The sequence below is a fragment of the Boleophthalmus pectinirostris genome, unplaced genomic scaffold (genome assembly GCF_026225935.1).
Source record: "Boleophthalmus pectinirostris isolate CB_2022bp ecotype Guang Dong unplaced genomic scaffold, ASM2622593v1 HiC_scaffold_11, whole genome shotgun sequence".
Classification (NCBI taxonomy): Eukaryota; Metazoa; Chordata; class Actinopteri; order Gobiiformes; family Gobiidae; genus Boleophthalmus; species Boleophthalmus pectinirostris.
In genome coordinates, this window is record NW_026570994.1 from 10,127,736 (window position 1) to 10,150,094 (window position 22,359).

At 37.6% G+C, this 22,359-nt stretch overlaps 2 protein-coding genes across 3 annotated transcripts; both read right to left on the reverse strand.

Annotated features, from left to right (window-relative positions):
* Positions 1-2,336: 2,336 nt before the first annotated feature.
* LOC110153216 (calcyphosin-like protein) lies at positions 2,337-6,379 on the reverse strand. Its single transcript, XM_020917095.2, has 5 exons — positions 5,848-6,379; positions 4,774-4,954; positions 3,852-4,061; positions 3,221-3,326; positions 2,337-2,473 (listed from the first exon to the last, which is right to left on the reverse strand). The coding sequence occupies exons 1-5, from the start codon at positions 5,919-5,921 to the stop codon at positions 2,466-2,468; spliced, it is 579 nt and encodes a 192-aa protein (XP_020772754.1). The 5' UTR covers positions 5,922-6,379; the 3' UTR covers positions 2,337-2,465.
* Positions 6,380-6,809: 430 nt separating this feature from the next.
* Positions 6,810-21,880, reverse strand: gtf3c3 (general transcription factor IIIC, polypeptide 3). Of its 2 annotated transcripts, XM_055166148.1 has the most exons (19): positions 21,623-21,880; positions 21,415-21,499; positions 20,281-20,645; positions 19,799-19,922; positions 19,247-19,438; positions 18,687-18,852; positions 15,807-15,954; positions 15,519-15,729; positions 14,475-14,575; positions 14,232-14,403; positions 13,372-13,574; positions 12,463-12,564; positions 11,727-11,859; positions 10,168-10,393; positions 9,407-9,461; positions 8,176-8,311; positions 7,856-7,980; positions 7,630-7,782; positions 6,810-7,347 (listed from the first exon to the last, which is right to left on the reverse strand). In XM_055166148.1, the coding sequence occupies exons 1-19, from the start codon at positions 21,713-21,715 to the stop codon at positions 7,225-7,227; spliced, it is 2,913 nt and encodes a 970-aa protein (XP_055022123.1). In that variant the 5' UTR covers positions 21,716-21,880; the 3' UTR covers positions 6,810-7,224. The 2 variants fall into 2 exon arrangements, with proteins under 2 accessions (XP_055022123.1, XP_055022118.1); XM_055166143.1 differs by having other exon boundaries at positions 7,630-7,980.
* Positions 21,881-22,359: the final 479 nt, after the last annotated feature.

The window sequence follows — 22,359 nt, forward strand, 5'->3', positions numbered from 1 at the left end:
TGTTTTGTTTCATTCACAAAGGTCTGAGTAATCCTTTATCATTAGTTTGTTTATATCTCCAAACCTCAAACACTTTGTTCCACCTTGTGATGTCATATAGTGGTAGTTTTCAAGTTGACAACTACCTTCTACCTTTTGCTCAGTAGAGAAAAGAAATTCCAGTTCTGAAATGAGCCAAAACATTCTAGTGAACGTGTATGGAGTTTAAAAACACATTGGAGCACTTTCTGTATCACGACATGACATCACAAGGTGGAACAGGGTGTTTTCAGTTTGAGAGAAGAACGTGTGTCTTGCTTCCATCACTTCAACTCCATCTTCACTGTTCTTGATGAAACCACACCTTCCTTTTCTCCAATCTGTCACCTGTCTGGCTGAGGCTGAGGGTGCAAACAAACGCTCACTTTGGAAAAAATCCCACTCTCTCTGTCTGCTTTTAAACACATCACAATGATCCACATTCGGGGACAGCAAAAACAATGACATTACATGGTATTTCCCCTCCACCTACATTTCTATTACTTGCACACGGATCACTGGGGTCATGTCTATTAGGGAGGAAATAGGAGGAGATGAGTTCTTCTGGGATTGTTGGATTGATCTGATTGTGTACATCGCAGGAGAATATTCAAGATTTTGACGTGATAAAGATGCTTTCAATACAGTGTGTGTGTATGTGTGAAGGATAAAACTACAGTTGACTCTTGCCATTTTCTTCATAAACCCCCTAGCATCATCATTAAGGCTGAAGGACATTGTTCCAACAAGAATGATCAGAGCCATAATTTGGCCATAACGGGTTGACACTTTTACTGTAACAGAAATTATTACTTTATTCAACCAGAACAGCACATGTTGGATCTGTCCATAGACACTGGAACTATAATGAATCATAACGTGGCTGGTAAAGCATCGATTCGTGCAAAGCTATCCAGACATGCAAAAAAATCACTATGGCTATCAAATTCAATAGGCTACGACTCACCTCTGCTAGTGCGATGTTATGTTGTTTCCCCTTTCCAAAGCGTCAAAAATGAGTTGCGATGCCTTGTAATCACAAATCTCGTCGGGTATCCATCGGGCCCTGGAGGACACCACACCGCCGAGCCTTCATCCGCTACCAAGCCGCGTGGGGAGCTTCGAAACCCGGGTACACTCCGCCGCTGCCCCTCGATGTGTCAGCTACCCCCGCGTATCCGCTCGCTTCGCCCCGCATTCAAGGACTACTTTACGCGGTCATCTACGTTAAAAACAGCAGCTGCCATGTCGTCGTTTCACTTCTCCTTTGTGATATTTCCAAGCTGGTTATCCGTTCATATCTTATTTATTTGCCTGGACCGCTTCGCATCCACCGCCTCCTGTTTTACGATCCGTTTTATTCCCATATTAGTCGTGCGTAATCGTGCCAAAGTAGGTAAATCCTAACCAGCGGTAGATGAAAGAGAGTTTTCCATATAAAAAGCAAAACTACAGGTTATAGAACTTTTAAAACAAGCTGATGTTGTTCCCAGTCTACACTCGGAGACCTCGGCGTCAAAATAACTACCGAAGCGCCTCCCATCATCACCCCCTTGTGGAGCGAGCGAGGAGTCCAAGCCGAGGATTTATTGGTCCAAGCTGAGGTCGAGGTGATCCGGTTTGGCACTTCCGGGACCCTCAGTGTGGTCATTAGCTTGAGAGTATTTTTATATATATTTATACATATATTTAATTCAATGACTCAAATATTAATAAAACCTCTTGGCTAAGAACAATTATTTCTTCATTTAAAGGGCTCATATTTTGCTATTTTTTTTACTAGTTTTGTTTCATTCTCAGACTTCTTTCCTCAAACACACCTTGCCTGTCTCTATTGAACAAAATGTTAAAAGTTGCTGTTAACTTGAAAACTACCACTACATGACATCACAAGGTGGCATTTTGAGTTTTGAAGATGAAGACAGACTAATAAAGCAGGATTACTCAAACATTACTAGGACCATTTTGAGGAGGTTAGAGGCAAAGAGTCAGTGTTGTGTAATATATATATAGAACCTTTGACAATGATATCGACTAACAAAGAATTATTTGAACAATTTTACATTAACTAATTTTTATAGAGCCTAGGCCTATATATATTTACATTATTTTCAATTAGAAGTTGATCCACCCATGCCTCCATAATAAACAATGGGAGAAAGATAAGTGATATCATATTTTGAATCCTGACTTTTCGGTAGCCTAGTTTTTATACAGATTGACAATTTTGTACAATATTGTGTGTATTCTGAATCCCAGGCAAATAATTATAGAAGAATAACAAGAACATAGAATGAACTTAGAAACATCCAAAAATGTACGTCAAACGTCTGGTTTTATTTTTCTGATATATATTTATATCACTTCAAACATTTAGGCATTTTGGTGATAGTTCTTCAAGAAGTCGATGTCAGTGGACCTCAGAGAAAAGGTTGGTATCCTCACCTTTACTCACCTGAATCAAAACAAACATTTCATTTAACACATCTGACATAAGAATTCAGTCAGTGAGGCTTTATTGGCAAGTTTAAGGTTCTTTCTTTAGTTATAACATTAGAACATTATTAACAGCCATCACCATAGTCTCAGTGGTAAGATATTGAACATTGTAATAGTTAAAGGAAACATACAGCTAGCATACAGTATTTTGATGAAAGCAATGATTATTAAGCAGTGGTGGAATGTAACAAAGTAAAAATAGTAAAGTAATGTACTCATTTTTTTTTTTTAATGGATACTTTTTACTTTTACTTCACTATATTTGAAAAGTATCTATATTTCAAACTCTACCACATTTTTAACTTGGCTGAAACGTCAAAGTATTTTTTTTATTATAGTTTGAGTCCTGTTAATAAAGGGTGAGGGGTTTATTCTTAACACGTTTGTAGTCTGAGCAAACAAAATATGCAAATAAAAACAGTTCATCAAATCATCGATTGTCACAATTCTTCAATAAAATCACTACATTTAAAGTTTTATTAGACTTCAAAATCTGTGAAAAGCTTTTACTTTTTACTCTTTTAAGTACATTTTTAACAGTATACTTTTACTTAAGTAGATTTCTTCATGTGATACTTTACTTGAGTATTTTTTTTTGCTCTGGTGTCTGTACTTTATAACAACAAACAACAAAATTGAGTACCTCTTCCACCACTATTATTAAGACGCAAAGAACAAACAGGTCTTAAGTAGAGATGGTTACCTTTTTGGGTCTTCCACACATTGTTTAGCATTTCAAAAAAGTCATCATCCTTCTCCATGGTTGCACTCACATTAGAGTAGAAGTTTAGAAACTCCTCCAGGGTTACCTTCATGATAAGTACAGAGTTAAAGCAGAAGACAACAAGACAACTTAAGACAAAATAATAATAATAACTGGGACTTTCCTGGGACTGTGATGTTGTTATCCATGTGAATATTTAAGGCCCTATATTATACAAAATTGACCCTTAGGAGCTTTATGATATTGTTATAAAACATACCTGGAGTTGTGTTTAGTTTCATTTGCACAAGTTTGAGTAAGCCTTTATTATTAGTGTGCCTAGTGCCTACATCTCCAAAGTTCAGAATGCTCTGTTCCATCTTGTGATGTATTGTAGTGGTAGTGTTCAAGTTAACAGCCGCCCTTTATTTTATATGTGTGTTAAAATCTCAACATGTGAGGTTTTATAAGACCTCAAAATCTGGGCAAAACACATTTATTTTTTGCTCTTTAAATACATTTTTACTTAAGTAGATGTTTTCTGCTCTGATGTATGTACTTTTACAACAAAATTGAGTACTTCTTCCACCACAGTTTAGTGCACCTTTAATGAATAATAATGTAAACATACCTTTCCATCCTTATCTTTAGGGTTCTCAAACATTTTCAGATAGCAGAGTTGAGCCCGCTCCTCAGTCCACATTTTACGGCGAACCATAGGGTGCATCTTGGCGTTGTAGTGGTCTTTGACATCCTCTATAGTGATCTCTCCATCTCCTCCTTTATCAACCCTCTTAAACGCATTGACGACCGCTCCTTTTCTGGCCTCCGATATGGGTGGCTACAGGAACAAAATCAAATTGAAAAGGTCTGTCACGATTAGGGATGTAACAATATCCACATTTTTTCACGATATGCATCGCACTGTATGGTATTTATTGAAATATTTTGTAGAGGCCAACAAAATTGTAAATATACTACTTTTTCCTTTAAAAATGCCTTGACAAGCCTTTGGTTCTGTCATAAACCAAAGAGTTAAGATTTAAAAGTGCTTAATAACAAATTATATCATTATGTAAATTGGACTGAAACAGAGCAACAAATTATTATATATGTTGTTCCCTCTGTTTCTTTTAGCTAGATTAATTTAAGCAAAGAGACCTGAGAGTCGATACATTGTGATGGCCCACGATATTATTGAGGCTTTTGACAACACGGTATCACGATATTTTGGTTATAGTTACATGCCTAGTGACAATAACAAATTTTGAAGTTCGATATATTGCTGTAAATAAGTAATTATGGATGGTACAAGATAATGTTGAAACCAATTTAGATTTAAACCACAAAAACTACTCTAAATCTACAATATTGTAAAAAAAAAAAAGTTATTATACAACTTTTTTACAGCTTAAATCTTATCATATACCCAAAAAATAACCAAAAAATTCTAAGTAGTGCAAAGAAAATGTACACACAATAAATAATGACACAGAAAAACTATACATTTTTGTTGTAATTCAGGAGTTTTGTCATTCTCAACATCTATTTACCCTTAGAGCTTTGATAAATTCAGTAATGTCAACACTCCCACTTCCATCTTTGTCTATCACTTTATACACGGCTTCGGCCTCCTCCTTCTCCAGATTGATTTCGTATGAGGTCAAGCCGCTTTGAAAGTCTTCAAAGCTCACGCCCCTCCGCTTGTCCTTTATAGCCATTTCCCTGAAGATTCTGGAACACACAACAAGTTCAGTTAGAGTGTGTAGGACATGTTATGACAATTCTCTAATTTCTACTTAAGTTGGTGGGTTAATACCTGTTGAAAATGTAAATGATAGTTTTACACCAATCAACAAGCAATTTGTGAAGAAAAGTTGAAAAATATTTTGAAAATTACAGGGAGTAGAGATCCATTTTAGACAGTTCTAGATTGATCACATCGCATGCAAATCACGAGGGAGAATTCTGTCCAAAAAGTTCGGCACAAACAAAGGAAGTAGTGACGCTAACAATAAGGTTGCTGAGCGTTATTGTGCACAGAGCCTACTGAGTATAATTCTAGCCAAGTACAGTAATTGTGATTCATTATATTTAAAATCATAAGCACATTAAAAGTTCCTATTGGCCAAACACATAGTTATCTCACACTGCATCCCCTTGGCCAGAGCTCAAAGAATATGCAGATTGTGGTTTTAAACTTGATTTTAAAAGTTTAACTAACACTTTTTTTTATTTTTTATAAAAGATAAAATGCTTTTAAAATTGCATTTGAAAAAAAATCAAATAAGTGAGTACATTTTAGCCATGTAACTGTACTTTTAGATGAGTACAAATTTTATTATTTCTATTACTCTATTTCTATTTATTATTCTATTACTTGTTTATATTAACATACACAACATAAAAATGGAGGACTTAACCCTGGACTAGACCGAGACTAAACCAGGACTTGAACAAATCAAACCAAGTCCACCTCAGGACTAAACTGAACTCAAACCTGCACTTAACCATGACAAGGGTGTAAGTAAACCAATAATAATTCTTGCATTCAGGTTTGTGAAGTTGAAGATTAAATATACAGTCCACAGCACTCACATTTTACATTTTATTTATAAAATCCTTACCTGCCCAAGTCAATAATGCTGCTTTCGCCCTTTTGAACAAGCTTTTGTCTTAGATTCTCCACAGGGTCCGCCATTATTGAAGCAGAAACTAATCTGAGGGGAGAAGTTAGACACAAGACCAGTTGAGCTTCAACAGAGATGTTAGTGCACTAGTCACCTCTTTACCTCACACATGGTTCTTATACAATTCCAGGACCCCACCCCATATGGTTACCATGGAGACGAAGTCAGTCCCAGTCATTCATGAATGCCCTACAGCAAAATATACCACTGTCTTTATTTCTCTTTACTTAGGGTCAGAGTTAAAGCTCAATGTTCACAAGATGCCAGTTTACAGTGAACAATAAAAAACAAAAAATACCATTCAAAAACATATGTAGGGCAGAAGTACATTTTGCTTGTAACTAGTGTTTTTTAGAGAGTTGCACCGACATGTCGAGTTGAACCTCTTTGAAAAGTCACATTCTTCAGTTGAGACTATCAGCTTTCAGCCCTGGGGACAGAACTGATGTCCGACATCTGACAACAGCGACACCTTTGAGGAAAAAAAATAAATTATATTTACATATACATATATATATATATATATATATATATATATATATATATATACATATATATATATATATATATATATATATATATATATATATATATATATATATGTACACACACACACACACACACAGACACACAAGCAAGTCGAAACATTTGAAATCTGACTCTTAAAATGTTATTTCTATAGTAAAATCCTGACCTACATTCCAGTTCAGTTAAAATATAGAAAACTATGATTCTCATGAAGGTGTATGGAGTTTGAAAACACAATGGAGCACTTCCTGTACTGCCACATGACATCACACGGTGGAATAAGCGTTTTCTGTCTAAGACAAGAACTCTTAGATATGCAGGATATGTGTGTTAAACATGTGTGAATGAAACAAAACACAAATACAGGTATGTTTGTGATGAGAAAACAACTTCATAATATAGACCAGAAAATAGCTTAATATGAGCCTTTTAAGATAACATTTTCTTTCAAATTCTTTTTCAGTATATTGTTGAAAAACAGGGTTGGCACAATTACAGCATGATGGGGAGAACCACAAAAGATGAAGACTGATCAGCGCAGACAGAGGTAATAGAAGAGAGGATTATATGTGACAAATAATCTGTCATAATCCAGGCCCTAACAAAGAAAGTATGTCATATACACAAGGCTAACCCAAATTATAATTACGCTTTATACATATTTACAAATTTACAGTAAACAACAGGACTGAACAATACTGAAAATAATTAACCTATTTACAAAGTTTTTACACTTTTAAATATCTAAACCTTTTAAAGAGTCCATCTATTGTGAGCTATTGTATTTTAAACAACACAATATGTTCTTATTAGCTGATGGGCCATCTCCATGTTTCCACTGGCCTGATAGATGAGGGACAGGTTGAAGGAAATTTCTCTTCGTAGATCCACCTGGTCTTCTTCTATTCCCTAAGAAAACCAAAAAAAACCCAAAAGCTCAAAATAGGTTAAATTTGAAAAATGTTACATGTATCATCAACTAAAAAAATACAATTTGTGAAGCCGTATACACAAATCAGTACACAAATCTCTCCAAATACAACTTGGGGTGAGTAAATTATGATACTATGAAACTATAACATTGCTTAAAGGCTCTGAAAAGTAAATTTTGCATAATGTCTTGAATTTCCCTCAGGATCAACAAAGTATCTCTCTCCAAGTATAAATACATGTTTTCATTACATGCTGTACCTCTAGTTTCTCTGATGGCAGACTCAGTGCTTTCTGATAGTAATGAATAGCCAAATGAGAGAGGCCCAACTGGTGCAACGCCCTCCCAATGTTGTACATGCTCTCCTGGCACTCTCCACGCAGTTCCACATACCGCCATAAGAAGGAGAAACCCTGAAACAAACAAGCTTACAGGTATTTTCAAAACAGTGGACCCATGCAATTGTGAAATGTAACTATAGGTCACCTGTAGGACTAGAGCATGACGCTTGGCCACATATTTCTGACAAGCCATGTGGAAGTAAGTCAACCCTAAGCACAAACTGTACAGAGGAGTTTTGGGCTGGGTTTGAAATGCCTGGACATATTGGCCTGAAAATATATATTAAAAATAGTATAAAATATAGTTAAGGATGCACTATGTGTCTCTGTACATCGATATGTTTAATGCCATATTGTAGAACATTCCTGGCAAAGCAATAACATTACCATGGAGACAATCAGTTGGCAGTTGGAATCTTTAAGTTTAGAGTGAATGGTAAAATGTTAAATGTTGGAAACACAGACCCAGGGCGTGTTTGAAGCTCCCAGACACCATGGCGTTGTGTCCACACAGCACACTCAGAGCGTGGTTATCAGGGTACTTCAGCAGCAGTCTCAGGCAGAACCGATGGTGGCGCTGGTGCAAGGACTTGGAAGTCAACTAAAAAAACAAAAACAAAAAACAAAACAAAAAAAAGACATATGAAGAAGGTAATATGTCGAAGTATGTAGTAAATAAAAGTAAGTTAAATAACTCAATTTAACTAAATATTTTTCAAGAAAGCAAAGGGTGGCTATTCTGAGGATTTGAATATAAATATAAAAGTACAGTTTATTACCTTTTTTACTACATAATTCCATATATCATGCTTCATAAATTTGATGTCTTAGGTTTGTATATAAAATGTAGAAAGTAATAAATATAAAGACTTTTTTTTTATGAGATTAGGTGTCCATTTTTTTTCTCCACTGTGTTATTTGTGGAGCCAGGCTCTACAACACATGTATTTCACCCTATGCAAGTGTAAAAACTGTAACTTTTGGACACGTAATTTTTAGAATGGATTAAAAGTGAATGAGTACTGTACGCACTAGGCACGCGTATGGAGCAGCACATCATGTGCACGTAGATTTCAGAAAATAGGATCCATCCTATTTTTTGACGCTCTACATGAGCGGAGGGATGCATCCTCATCAAAATACATAGAGAGCATGCATCTATTGTATTTGTGCAATTACCATCAGCACAACATGCTCCTGGAGCACTTATGTATCGTTTGAAAGAGCTCAGGTTCAGAAAGAAAGAAAGTTACTTTTGAAATCCTTGTTTGCTCTTGTCAGTCTGTACAAGCCTGTTCAGCTGGTTAGTTTCACCGTCAACCTGTTACAAGTGGCTAAAAGCGCCCAGTGAAGTCTGATCGGCTTTCCCATTGAGAAACATAGAACCAGTTCCATGCCTCGCAGGCTTAATTGTGGCCTATTTGGGTGGGTGGGACTGGTTGGAGAATTCACCTGTGGCTATTGTAAAACTGCCTTCTTACAAAAATTAAACAGGTACACCTGCTTAATTACTAAGTGTATGGTGTATGGTGTCTGGTCTTGTTAAAAATATTCAAAAAACAAAAAAATATGTGTGAAGCATGTAAAAATATACAACACATAATTATTAATTTATCAATGCAAAAATGACATTTATCATTATGACAGTATTTTACCTCTCAAAGTGAAGTACAGGTTGGATCAACATTTAACTTACCTGGTTAAAAATATTCCAAAGCTGAGGCAGGTTAACATTTTCCATTAACATCAATCTATTAAAATAAACAGAAAAGATCATTATTTTTATGTATCTGATATTAAAAGGTCCTATATTATACTTGTGAGCTTTTAGACATTCTATAATGCTACCTCTTCAAAAACATGCCTGGAACTGCATTTTGTTTCATTCACACATGTTTGAATACTCCTTTATTACTAGTCTGTCTACATTTCCAACGCAGAAAATTATTCTAGTCATAATATTTTTATTGAGCCAAAAACAAAGCACAACTAAAATTGTACAGCACAGATCAACAACGCTCAATGCTTTTTGGTATATAAAAGTTAAAATAAAAATTAATTTCACAAAACTGAGAACAAACGTAACAGCCTGCAGAGGTACATCAGAAAATTATTCTGTTCTGTTACCACCTTGTGATGTAATGAAGCTGTAGTTTTCAAGGTAATAGCTTTTGTTCAGTATAGACTGGCAATTCCGGGGCTGAAATTATCCAAATTATTGTTGTGAAGGTGTGGGGAGTTTAAAAACACAGTGGTGCACTTCCTGTATTACCAAATGACATCACAAGGTGGAACAGAGTAGATTTGAGAGAAGAACACAACCTAAACATGCAGGTTTGTGTGTTAAATGTGTGAATGAAACAAAACTCCAGGTATGTTTTTGATAAGGAAACAACATTATAACATAGATCAGAAAATACTAGCAAAATATTGGCCCTTTAAAAACCCTCTTCATACCTGATGTAGTTGTATGCTTTGTAGTGGTTCTGGTCCAGGATAGTGGCGGACAGGCCGATGAACTCCAGCTCCCTCCTCTTCTCCTTGTTGTCATAGAAAGAGTAGAATTCCATGGCGGACTCCACGAGCAGGTCCGTCTCCTCGTACCGGTGAACCTCACACAGAGTGAACAGGCAACTCAACAGCAACTGCCACCAGTCCTCTTTAGACAGCACATTGGTTTTACCTGGAAACACAAAAATAAGTTTATTATACAGACTTAGACTTGACAGACTTTATTACTTTATTGTTTTGATTTCGAGTTTGTGCCAAGAGAGAAAAAATAATTAGATACATACTACATATATATTGTAAACAACAGAAAAGCGCATTTCTCAAAGTAGGAAGAAGGAAACTTATATTAACCCAGCTCTATTCATTCATTCATTTACTATTGATCCACAAGGGAAATTATCTGGACATACATTTTCTTCAATAGCATACTGCACCATTATATTATTTTCTATACACATAAGAAGAACTGGGCTCTTTTTTTTTTTTTTTTTTAACGAAGTTTTAATACTTTGTTGGTTTTGACACAGTATTAAAAGAATGTTACTTGACAGTTCAAGCACAAATACATGCTTGAATCTACTGGTTTAGCTAAAAGAAATAGTCTTACATGGAAGTTATATTGTTATTACTACTTTTTATATAGTTTTAGATAATTATTCCAGTTGTACAAGAAACAAAAAATGTATCAAATAGCGTACCCAGCCATATAAATAAGAAACAAACTCTATTTCAATACTAAGGCATAGACTAGATACTTGATACCGATTCTGATACCACAATGATAACAAAAAAAAACTCTTTCTTTAGACAAAAGAATGTGATGTTCAACATTCAATCATACTTTCTTTGGTTGGTTTTATATCTGTCTAATCCCTCAGTGGCCCACATAGGTTTCACAGTGGTCCATGGGCGTATACTATTCTACATGGTCTTATATTTATTCTGATACAGTACAAGCTTATTCTAAATGGTTCTAAAAAGTTCATTTGTGACCTGTGAATGTGACATTTTTAGTAACGATACTTGCTCAAATTAGTATTTCGTTTTGATACTAGTTTCAATATCAAATAGAGTCTGATTTTGTACCACTAAATCTTTCTATTGCTTCATAATCAGCATATCAACAATACTATATAAATAAGCTATAGATCACTAGTCATTATTTTATAGGAACTAGAATAGTAAAATCATACTGTATATGCAAAGTTAGCAGTAGTTCTGTCTTATATTTACGCTATGGCCACACAACAAACATATAACGCCTGAAAACATATGGCACAATTTGGAAAAACAAAACACTACAGTTACTACAACAAGATGAAATGAGCCAGGCTTCAAACAGCTCTCAACAATAAACAGCTTTGTGCTCACATATGGAAACTGCTAATAGATGCTGACACTAGATACTGTTCTGCCAAGTCCTCCTGCTGGCTCTGGCCTCTGAACCAGTAAGGCCTCCAGGAACGTTTAGAAGAAGCCAGTATAAACTATGAAACCTAATGTACCAGTGTTGTCCAGATAGGCCGCTTCATGGTCTGTGATCTCTGGTTCTGGGGCTTGGGCCTTCACCAGCCTCAGGTGAGTCTCTCCAGATATGTTTACACAGCGGACAGACACTTTAGCGCGCTGCATGGCCACCTAAAACAAAGAAGTATACATACGTTTAATTACAGTTTAATGGTAAATGTGCAACTTCATTTAAAGGGCCCATATTACGCTATTTTCTGATCTGTGTTGTTTCATTCACACATAAGCTGAGTTCTACTCTAAACTAAACACTATGTTTTTAAACTCCATACACCTTCACTGGAATATTCTGTGCAATTTCAGCCATGGAATTGCCAATTCTACTGAACAAAAGGTAAAAGTTAATTTGAAAACTACTGCTTCATGATGTGGCAAGGTGAGACTAAGCATTTTGAAAAGTAGACAGACTAACGATAAAGGATTATTCAAACATATGGGAATGAAACAAAACACAACTCAAGAGTATGTTTTTGAGGAGACAACAGCAGATTAATATGGTTTAAAGCTCACAAGGGATACTTGTGCATACAGGACATTTAAATGGTGCTGTTTTTGCCCTTACAGACACTACAAACAGACTGTTGTCAGTTTTCCACACCTATGTTTGTTCCATATAGGTTATGACCTTTACAGAACAAGTACAACAACAACAAGCGTAATTAGTGTTAAACATACTGAATACACTGCAGTCAAACTCTTCAGTGTGTGTGTTACCTTCAGCAGCATGGAGATCATACTGATCATTGAATCTAAATAGCCTTCGGTTTGTCCTTGTGTCTTGAGTAATGTTGAACGATGCAGTAACAGCTTTAGCTCCTGGAAACACATACATCATTTTTTACTTGACTGTGGAGTACAAGGATACGGGACCTTTCACAAGTGTTAAAAACAGATGAGAGATGCATGTGGTGTTGCAAACTGCATTTTTCTCACCAGATGTCACTAAATATTTTGTTACATAATAATTATATGTCCTGTCTGCATTCTGGGTGATTTTGGGACACCAAGGTTTAAATTTCTGAACACTCCAAAGCAGCCCAATGCAATCTGGAAAATGTTCTTAACTCATATAAACCTAAATAAATGTACCAAACCCCAAATCTTGATATAAGTGTGCAGAGGATATTCAAGAAAAATATTGTCAGATAGAACCTAAAACATTTTTGGGTACGACTTTAAGAGGGGTATTTTACATCACTAGAGTATAAAACTGCTAACATATAACATATTTAGATCACTATGTTACCTTTTATTGTTTGAAAATGCTATATTCACTGAAAACAATGTATTAACATCATTTTTGATAAGTTTGACTTTCATTTTTGATGCTGAGTGAGTGACTTCTCTTCACATGAGGTTTGTCAAGTTGCTGTGTACAGTTTTGCATCATGCTTCTGTATAGTTATGGAGAATTGTTGTGTGCGGGAGCATGGGTAATGTAGGCTTGTGGGCGGAGCATTGTACAGAATCTTATAGCTAACCGAAAGGAGGGTTCGAATAGGGCCCAGGAGAGATCGCTACATTACTGAAACATGGATAAATGATACCTAAAACCTGCTCAGGGGCTTTTGGTTAGGAAATTACTCTACTATACATTTCAGGCTTGTCATCTGCCCCACTTGCCTTCTGTGCAGCGGAGGAGTCCTGTGCTAGCGTCTCACTGTCGTACATGGGCTCCAGAGCTTTCAGGGCCTCTTTGGGGCGTCCCAGCTGCTGCAGGAGAGTGGCCAGAGACAGACGGGCCTCGAGGTGCTGAGGGGCCTTCTCCACCACTTTAGAGTAACTGTCGGCAGCAGCGTCCATGTGACCCAGTGCCTTCAGACACTCTGGTACACAAGAAACCAGGGTTAGAACAGTATAACAGAGAAATATTATAAATATAGCAGAAAAGTCATTAAAGGTGCATTGCATAACTTTTCTGGTGGTGGAAATTACTTAAGCATGCATGGATGACATCTAAAACCTCTTCACGCATTGTTTTTTGATAAGGGAACAATGTTATGACACCATAGAAAACTTTTAAAAAAGCATAATACCCCCTCTTGTAATGTAATTACGCTTTTGTCCTTTATTGATCAGTTGTAACATACAAAGATAATTATATAACATTTTATTCATTGCCATATTGATCTAATTGAAATGACTTGAAAATGACTAAAATAAGGGTAAATACATATTATATTTTTGGTATCCTATAGTTACTGGCAACTGTATGAATTCACATCAAATATTAAATTGAATATTTCAGAGATTTCAGATTTTTTTGGTTAAAAATATCAGGTTACATATGGACTTGACTGATTATTAATGTTTGTATGCTGTGTTTTTTTGAGTGTGGAGAGAGGGACGGGTTGTGGGAGTTTTTGTTCTGTTTTGTTTGTTTTCATTATATATAATTTTAAAATTGAAAAAAATAAAAATATAAAAAATAAATAAATACATTTAAAAAAATAACAGGTTACATTTGATTTTAAATGATTTACCAGCGTGCCGGAGCCAGACCACAGCCAGGTTGTACTTCTCGGATATGACCAGTGAGGTGAGCAGGGGCAGGGCTAGGAGATACTGCCCCTCCTCCAAATATGCTTCACTCACATCCAGATACAAGTCCCCGATTTCCTCTGCACTTTGTTCAATTAGCGAAGCCACCAGACCCTGCCAACACAGAGAAAATATGAGTTTACAACCACTAAATAATGTAATATGTTTTATTAAAGCGCAGTTACCTCCAGGGGGCTGAAGACGTGCAGGTGAATGAGGCAGACAATGAGCTTGGCTTTCAGATCTACAGGGACGCTGTCTGGAACCTGCACCTCTGTAATTTTACCTGAGCAAAAACACAGAGCAATATCAAAGAGACTTTAACAATAAATATATAAGCAGAAAACACAGTGAAGATGTGATGATGCATTTTCACACATAGGAGGCGCTAAAACAATTCCAATTTATATTACATGTGTGGCAAGAGATTTCTATTGAATTTCTGTAATGACTCTACAATCAGAATGGTTCATTTGTGGGCTAATTTTGTCGCCAGTATAAAAGATCCTGTCACTTCATTGGCAGCAGCTATAATCACAAATCACTTTTCAATTAGAGCTGATATGAGAGTCCCAACAATTACTACTGGTATTGTTATGGCTGACACGTACTCTGAAGGCTGAATACTATTCACTACTATATTTTGGAAACAGAATATTTTTATACTTGAACATTTGAAATGCAAAAGCTATTGTAGTGAGATTGGTGAGACATTGAGTGACATTAACTGAAATTGTTCAATAATTTGTATGAGCAGGTATTTTATTTAGAACTGAAGCTAAGTTTTCAAGGTCAAGGTATACAGTGAATATATGATGTACTTTACTTTTAATTAAAGGTCCTATATAAGGTTCATTTTCATTCACACATGTTTGAGTAATCCTTTATTATTAGTCTGTCTGCAAAGCTCAAAATGCTCTGTGATGTTTTCAAGTTAACAGCTACCATTTACCTTATGCTTAGTAAAGAATGGCAATTCTAGGGTTGAAATAATCCAAATAATTCTAATGAAGGTGTACGGAGATTAAAAACACATCCTGTATTACCACATGACATCACAAGATGATTTTCAGTTTGAGAGACTAAATATGCAAGAGTTGTGTTAAACATGTGTGAATGAAACTAATCACAACCCCAGTTATGTTTGTGATGAGGAAACAACATATAACATAGTATACAGTAATATAAAAAAATAGCATAATAGACATAACATTTTGGCCTGTACTCACCATATTGTTCCGTTGAGTTCCCCTCCATATTTTTCAGCTCTGCTCTTTCAGCATCTTTATTGGTCCTAGTCTCCTCTGTACTTGTCTGTGCTACAGGGTCAGGTTTAGGATCAGGCTTAATTTCAAGTTCAGGTTCAAGATTAGGTTCAGGCTTGGGTTCAGATGTAGGTTCACTTCTTACCACCTGAACTCCTGAAAACTTCTCCAGAATCTATAAAAAACAAAATGAAATATATTTTAATGGTACATATAAAGGTCCCAAGAAAGCATAGTATTCAAGACACGTACCTCTACTGCTTTGTTGTACTGTTTGTTGGCGATGTAGAGCTCGCCCGCCATGTTGACGATGTCATCACTGACCAGATCAGGGTGGCGAGTGAGGGCTTCCTCCATCACCCCCAGAGCAGCAGGGAGGTCATTGCTCTCATAGTAACTCCTACAAACAACACACACACACACTTGTTAAGTACAATGCAAGACAAGTACAAGCTAGGATAAAACAAGACAGCCTGACATAAGATAAAACAAGGTAAGATGAGACAAGATCAGGGGTCTCAGACTCGCGGCCCGGGGGCCAACTGCGGCCCTCGGAAGGATTTTTTGCGGCCCTCCACTTAATTCCAAAGAATAATGTCAGTGCGGCCCGCGGTAGATATACGCACAATCCCACCCCCCGACCGCGGGCCGCACTGACAGATGAAGCTGCAATCCGTGCCCATGCAGACTCACAACAACAGATTATTAACGCATTTTACATCCCAAAACTCAATTTACAGCAGTTGTGAAGCAACGAGTCTAAGTGGATCTGTTAATACGAGTACACGTGCACATACAGCGTCACCGAAGAACCAAAACAAACCACACATGGTGGTACACGTGTGCGCACTTCACTTTATGCTCCCACAACCACAGTATCAGAGCAGAGGAGGCGCTGACAGAATTCCCCTGTTCATAAGTATGGGACCTTTATTGGAGGATGTAATAAGAAATAAAAAGACATTGACAGTCTGTTTACCTGCTCAACACTCTGTGCGTAACTTGCTGGCAACCCGATGAACAAGCTCCACCTGTGCGTCGCCGAAATCCACGCGCACTCAGCGGCAAACAGCTGTCCCATCAATATGCAAGCACGACTAAATTGCAGTGATCTATTCCAGAGGCTTGGCGACACATTAGCAAAAAGTACGAGGCAAAAACAAACGTCTTCCATCCATGTTTGACATACGAGAAGCAGATACACTCCAGTGTGGTCCGCTTTCACACCGGCAAACGAACCAAAACTGGTCCGATTAACGAGCCTCTGTATCCCGGTAGAACAGCGATATCTCCAGTAACCAATACTTATGTTCCCTGTTAATACCGTGGGCCGTCCTCATCTTATCACCATGAACTCATAAAACAGCAACATGTAGAACTTTCTACAAACTCACCACATCAGCCCAGAGTTCGGGAAACAGCAGCAGCCAACAGCGCTCACCGTAGCGGGCAGCTCCTCACGACAGCGCTGGGGTCTGGTCCTTGGTCTTCTGTCATCCTACAAGCGTGTTGGTCAGATGGTTCGAAGGCTCTGTCCTCCATGTGCTGGTTCCAGAAAGTGGCGAGCAAGACCAGCTCGCAATGGTTCCGTGCGGGGAAAATGAGACAGCGCTGTGGACTATACCAACAGGTCTGTGCGGGCTGCTCCGGTCCTCCGAGCAAAGCATCCAGACAGAAGCGTGAATCCAGTTTAGTTGGTGTCCGTCCTCCGCGCATTTGGTTCTTCCCGGGAAAAGCGCTTTTCACTCCTTGCTCCACGTCATCTAAGCCCGGACAGAACCGGAGCTGCTCCTGCATCTTCGGGACTCTGGTTTGGATCTAGTCCGACTGTATTTCTCACACGAGGCTAAAAGCAGGACATTTTTTAAAGATGAATCAATTGAATGGGCGATTGCCTATTGCCATACATTATTTGCTTAATTAAAAGCCTAAAATAACAAATGCTGGTTCCTACATGATCACGGGGAACACCGGCACCTCTCTGTGACTTCTGAACAGAAGTACACACCCCCAATTTTGACTCACTCTGGAGCCACACGTTCGCATGTTCTTGCTCTGATCTTCATGTGTTACATTCTCTGTATTGGCCATTGTTGGTAAAATATTTCGAAACTGAATCGCGGCTGCGTCAGGACAACAATCTGTTATTGCGCTGGAGTCGTACAGCGCGTCATTTCAGGCAAAGGAGATGCGTTTCTCCCATGATGCATTTCGAATAGTTCGTTTGGACCTGCTGTCTATGGTTTGGACCCGGGTTCGCGTCCACACCAGAGGAACCGCACCAAAGTTGGTCATTTGGTGCGGATTCAAGCGAACCGAGACCACCTCTTTTTTGCTGTCTCGGTCCGCTTGAGTTGGTCCAGGTCAGAGTCCGATTGACACTTTCACACCAACGCAAACAAACCGAACTAACCACTTTTGGTTCGAATGGACCGTTTGGTGCGCACCAAATACTGTCGGCGTGAAAGCACCTAATACAGGTCAAGGCTCACTGATGAGCATCTTCAATCTATCCTGAGGATCTCATATGCTTCCTCCTGCAAACCAAATATGTCTCAGCTGTACAAGATGAAGCGTAGCCAGGTTTCAACCAGCAAGAAGTAGGCAAAAGAAGAAGAGTAGACGTATTAGTTTAAACTTATGTTCTGAATACGTTTTCATGTTCTGAGCTGTTATTAAAGATTAAGAAAGTGTGTTGCGTGTTGTTCTTTTTCTTTTTTCTCCCGTGCAATCGCTATTTATCGAATACTCAATGCGGCCCAGCCTCACTCAGACTTTATCTAATGTGGCCCCCAGGTAATTTGAGTTTGAGACCCCTGGACAAGATGATAAGAGGGGGTATTAAGGAATCCTCCGGTGCAGTCCTTATATAGGGTTAGTTTAAACTTGAATTAGACATATTTTAGTAATAAGTTTAGTTATAATTTAAAAGCCAGATATTTTAAGATAAGTTAGACAATATCAGAATAAGAAAGCCAAATAAGGTTTCAAACAGACCAATTTTTAAAAAAATGCTTTGAATAAAACACAAAATATAATAAAATAGTAGAATAAAAAGTAGAATTTGAAAATAAATGGTGTAACATTTTTGTTCTGAACTCATATTATCATAGTGAAATGTTTGTGACTTACTTGGCCATGTCTTTGGAGAGCTGCATGAAGTGCTCTCCCTCCTCCATGGGCAGCAGAGACAGGATTTTGCGGTAGCCATCCATACACGGCCTGTGTTCCCCGAGACGCATGTGCAGGTTACAGCGCTCCCACAAGTAACGCACATTCGTGGGGTCATACTTGATGGCTAAAAACAAGATTGTTATCTTTAGTATTTGCATGTTCATTTTAGTGTTTAAAGGCACATTGTGTAACTTTTCTGATGCCAACGTGTCTCCATGGAGATGTGAATGACTAAACAGTAGCTCAGTTGGTAGTGTGTTCATCCTTACAATTTGATTCTGTACATGCTATCATTATAGAAACTAGCTGCTGACGCCATGATGCCAAGTTACAGGTCAGATCTGTGTAGAGGTGACACAGCTGACTGTAAGAATACCTTTTTAGAGCAGACAAGTTTAATACCATACTACGGAACATTCCAGGCAAAGCAATGTCATCTCCCTGGAGTCAGCCCCCTTCCAGAAAAAGTTCCATAGTACAACTTGAATTCTTTTATGATTAGTGTTTTTAACTCAAACCTTTAGAGTAGCAGACGATGGCTTGACGGATGTTGTCTTGCTCCAAGGACATTTCAGCCAGTCTGATCCACTCGTCACAGTCGGAGGGGTTGAGGTGGGCAGCAATCAGGCCAAACTGCAGGGCCTTTTCCATGTCCCCCTCGTCCTCGTAGATCATGGTCAGGGTGGAGAAGGGCTCATAGGCCATAGGAGCTGCAGCAACAATAAGTTATTTTGGTGGGTTAATTTTGCATACAATACTCAAAACAATATCAATCAATCTGCAATTTTTCTGACAAGCATTACAGTTACAATTAGGGTTTGCGATTTATGTTTTAATAGGATTCTGTTCAAAGTCAACATTTGAAGCATGTCCAGAAGAATTGACAAAAAGACCAAGAGATAAACTGACAATACAAAAATCACATTTCAGAAAATGTTTGTACAGATCAAAAATAAGTCGCAGTTTGCTAATTGCTAAAAATTCTAGCTGCTGACATTGTTTTTCATAGCTGGATGAATACAAAATGTACTTAATTTGCATACAAATTACTTTATCTCTATGTCCCTTACCTTGTCTAATGATTTCCATGCACATTAGAATAGCATCACTCTTTTCTCCTCTGGCGTAGCGGATGTTGGCTTCTCCCATGAGGCCTCTGAGAGCACGAGGAAGTTTGCTACGATTACGGCGCTCCTGTAGTAACACAAGGTACACTATATAACAAGGTAGGTTCACTATACAACAACTTGACAATATTAAGTTGTTACATAGTGAACAGTAACTCAATATATTCATCATTATGAATTATATATTATTATAATATTTTTGTTTTCTTATTATTCAAATTATATTCAAAGTGCAAAATCTGATTAGAGTAATCAAAGTGACCATAATCAGAAAGACATGTGATTTTGCAATTAGTGATTATTTTTTTGTGATTTTTTTGTAATATGTAATTTTAATAGTCTTATAACTAAAATCTGATACTATAACCATTGTCAAAAGCCAACATGTGATATCTGATTGGTGTGCCTCTATACTTAGTGCTTACCCTCATCAGCTTCTTGCTCTCTCGGTTCAGTTCCATCTCCAGAGCGAACACATCTCCAGCTGTAGGATTCTCTCCATCCTCCTCAGTTATCCTCTTCCTCCTGTCTTTCTTTCTGCCTCCGCTCCTTGCCTTCTTTTTCCCTTCACCCTCTATCACACCCTGCTCTTTTTCTTGGGTCTCCTCTGCTTCCATCTTGTAGTCTTCATCGTTGACATCGTCCACATAGCTCAGTGCATCACCATCTTCCTCTTCCTCTTCTTCGTCTTCCTCTTCTGCATCATCTTCCTCATCTTCTGAAGAGGGCTCTGGTTGGGACTGTCCCAGGATGGAGGCAAACGCCAACTGGACACCAGGGCTGACTCCCTCTGAAGAAGAAAAAAATGTTGGAGGAAGGAAGACAGAAGATACATGATTGTGTTACAGTAGCATATGTTCACAATAAATATATACACTGAATTGTTAGGCTCTAAATTAAAGTAAAGAAAAATAATATACACCTATGAGTGGCTCCCACTAAAATATCAAACTTAATTTCAATACTAAGGAATAGACCTGTACTCAATCCTGATTCCGATATCACACACAATAGAATGTAGACAACAGACAACAGAATGTGATTTTCAACAATAAATCATAATACTTTCTTTTATATTATCATGTAGCCTTATATCTGTGTAATCCTTCAGTCGTCCAGGTAGGTTCCGTTGTCCATGAATGTATAGTGATCTATGTTGTCTTGTACATGTTCTCATTCAGCTCAAGATCCTGCTAAAGGTATTCAGGAAAGATTCATTTCTGTCCTGATACTTGTTCAAACGAGATTCTATACCAGTTTTAGTACTGATTAATATAAAATTTTGACAACTCTAATACAGCCCTAATACACACTCTAAAACATCAGCCAAAGGGGCTCTCAAATCAAAGTGTCAAAATAGAAAAAAAACAAAAACTATTATTTTCAAACATTAACTCACTTTATTTGTAATTCTCTATCTAGAATCATTCTATCACCATTTTTCAACCTGCATCAGTTTAATCATCTCATTTCTAATCTTGAAAAGAGTTTGTTTGAGAGAGTAGTTGCCTTCATAGAATAATAGGTCTATACTGTTTAAGTCAAAATGTGCTCTTTACCAATTTTCTCAGTGAGTGCAGAAGATGTGGACGGTGCAGGCTCCTTCTCCTCATCCTCTGTTGCTTCTGATGCTTGGGTGCCCAGCTAAAAACAGACACAAACCAGATGAGACTACACACTGCTAGGTTTTTGATAAGAAGCACCTGAAGTTGCCTTGCAGATCTATCAAACTGCAATAACATGCTACAGAAAAGAATAAAATAGTACCGCAGTTTTTCGCTCGTCTCTCCTCCTGTCAAACTCTTCAAAAGTGATTCTCCCTTCCAGGTAGTCTATTAGCTCCGCGCTAAATCCCGACATTTTGCGGTTATTGTTGTGGATAGCGTGATGCTAATGTGCTAAAAAGACCGCACTACACAAATAATGTCCTCGTATAAGAGGAGGTTACGTTTAAAGAAATGAACTAAACTCAAAAGCATGTGTGCATTACAAACGCGCCTTGTATGCTATCAAAACAAAGGTCACGTGATCTACTACTTCTTCGCTGAAAAATCAACCACCTACAGATTCCTGCGCGCCCTCTTGTGGATGGGGATAAGCATAATATCAACGAAGGCATAATTATTTAAGTCTGCAGCCTATAATTTTAAAGAGCCATTTCCGCATTTCGCTATTTCCCGCTAAACATACCTGGAGTTGTGTTTTGTTTCATTCACACATGTTTACCACACAAATTCTGCATATTTAGGCTGAGTTCTTCTCTCAAACAAAAACACTCTCCCACCTTGTGAAGTCATGTGGTAATACAGAACGTGCTCCACTGTGTTTTTAAACTCAGTGCACCTTCACTAGAATCATTTGGATGATTTTAGCCTTTGGAGATGTAAAGAGACCAATAATAAAGGATTACTCAAACAAATGTGAATGAAACAAAACAGAACTCTGTGTATGTTCTAATGTATTAACAACATTCTAACATGGCTTAAAGCCGACAAGAGTCAATG

Coding starts and splice junctions, on each gene's coding strand:
- gtf3c3 (XM_055166143.1), bottom strand. CDS start 21,715: ATGTCGGGATTTAGCGCGGAGCTAATAGACTACCTGGAAGGGAGAATC. Junction 12,565..13,371: donor ACTCCTCCGCTGCACAGAAG/GCAAGTGGGGCA, acceptor ATGTGTTTCCAG/GAGCTAAAGCTGTTACTGCA. Junction 10,394..11,726: donor GGCCTATCTGGACAACACTG/GTACATTAGGTT, acceptor TTGTGTTTCCAG/GTAAAACCAATGTGCTGTCT.
- LOC110153216 (XM_020917095.2), bottom strand. CDS start 5,921: ATGGCGGACCCTGTGGAGAATCTAAGACAAAAGCTTGTTCAAAAGGGC. Junction 4,955..5,847: donor AGCATTATTGACTTGGGCAG/GTAAGGATTTTA, acceptor TGTGTGTTCCAG/AATCTTCAGGGAAATGGCTA. Junction 4,062..4,773: donor AATTTATCAAAGCTCTAAGG/GTAAATAGATGT, acceptor TTGTTCCTGTAG/CCACCCATATCGGAGGCCAG.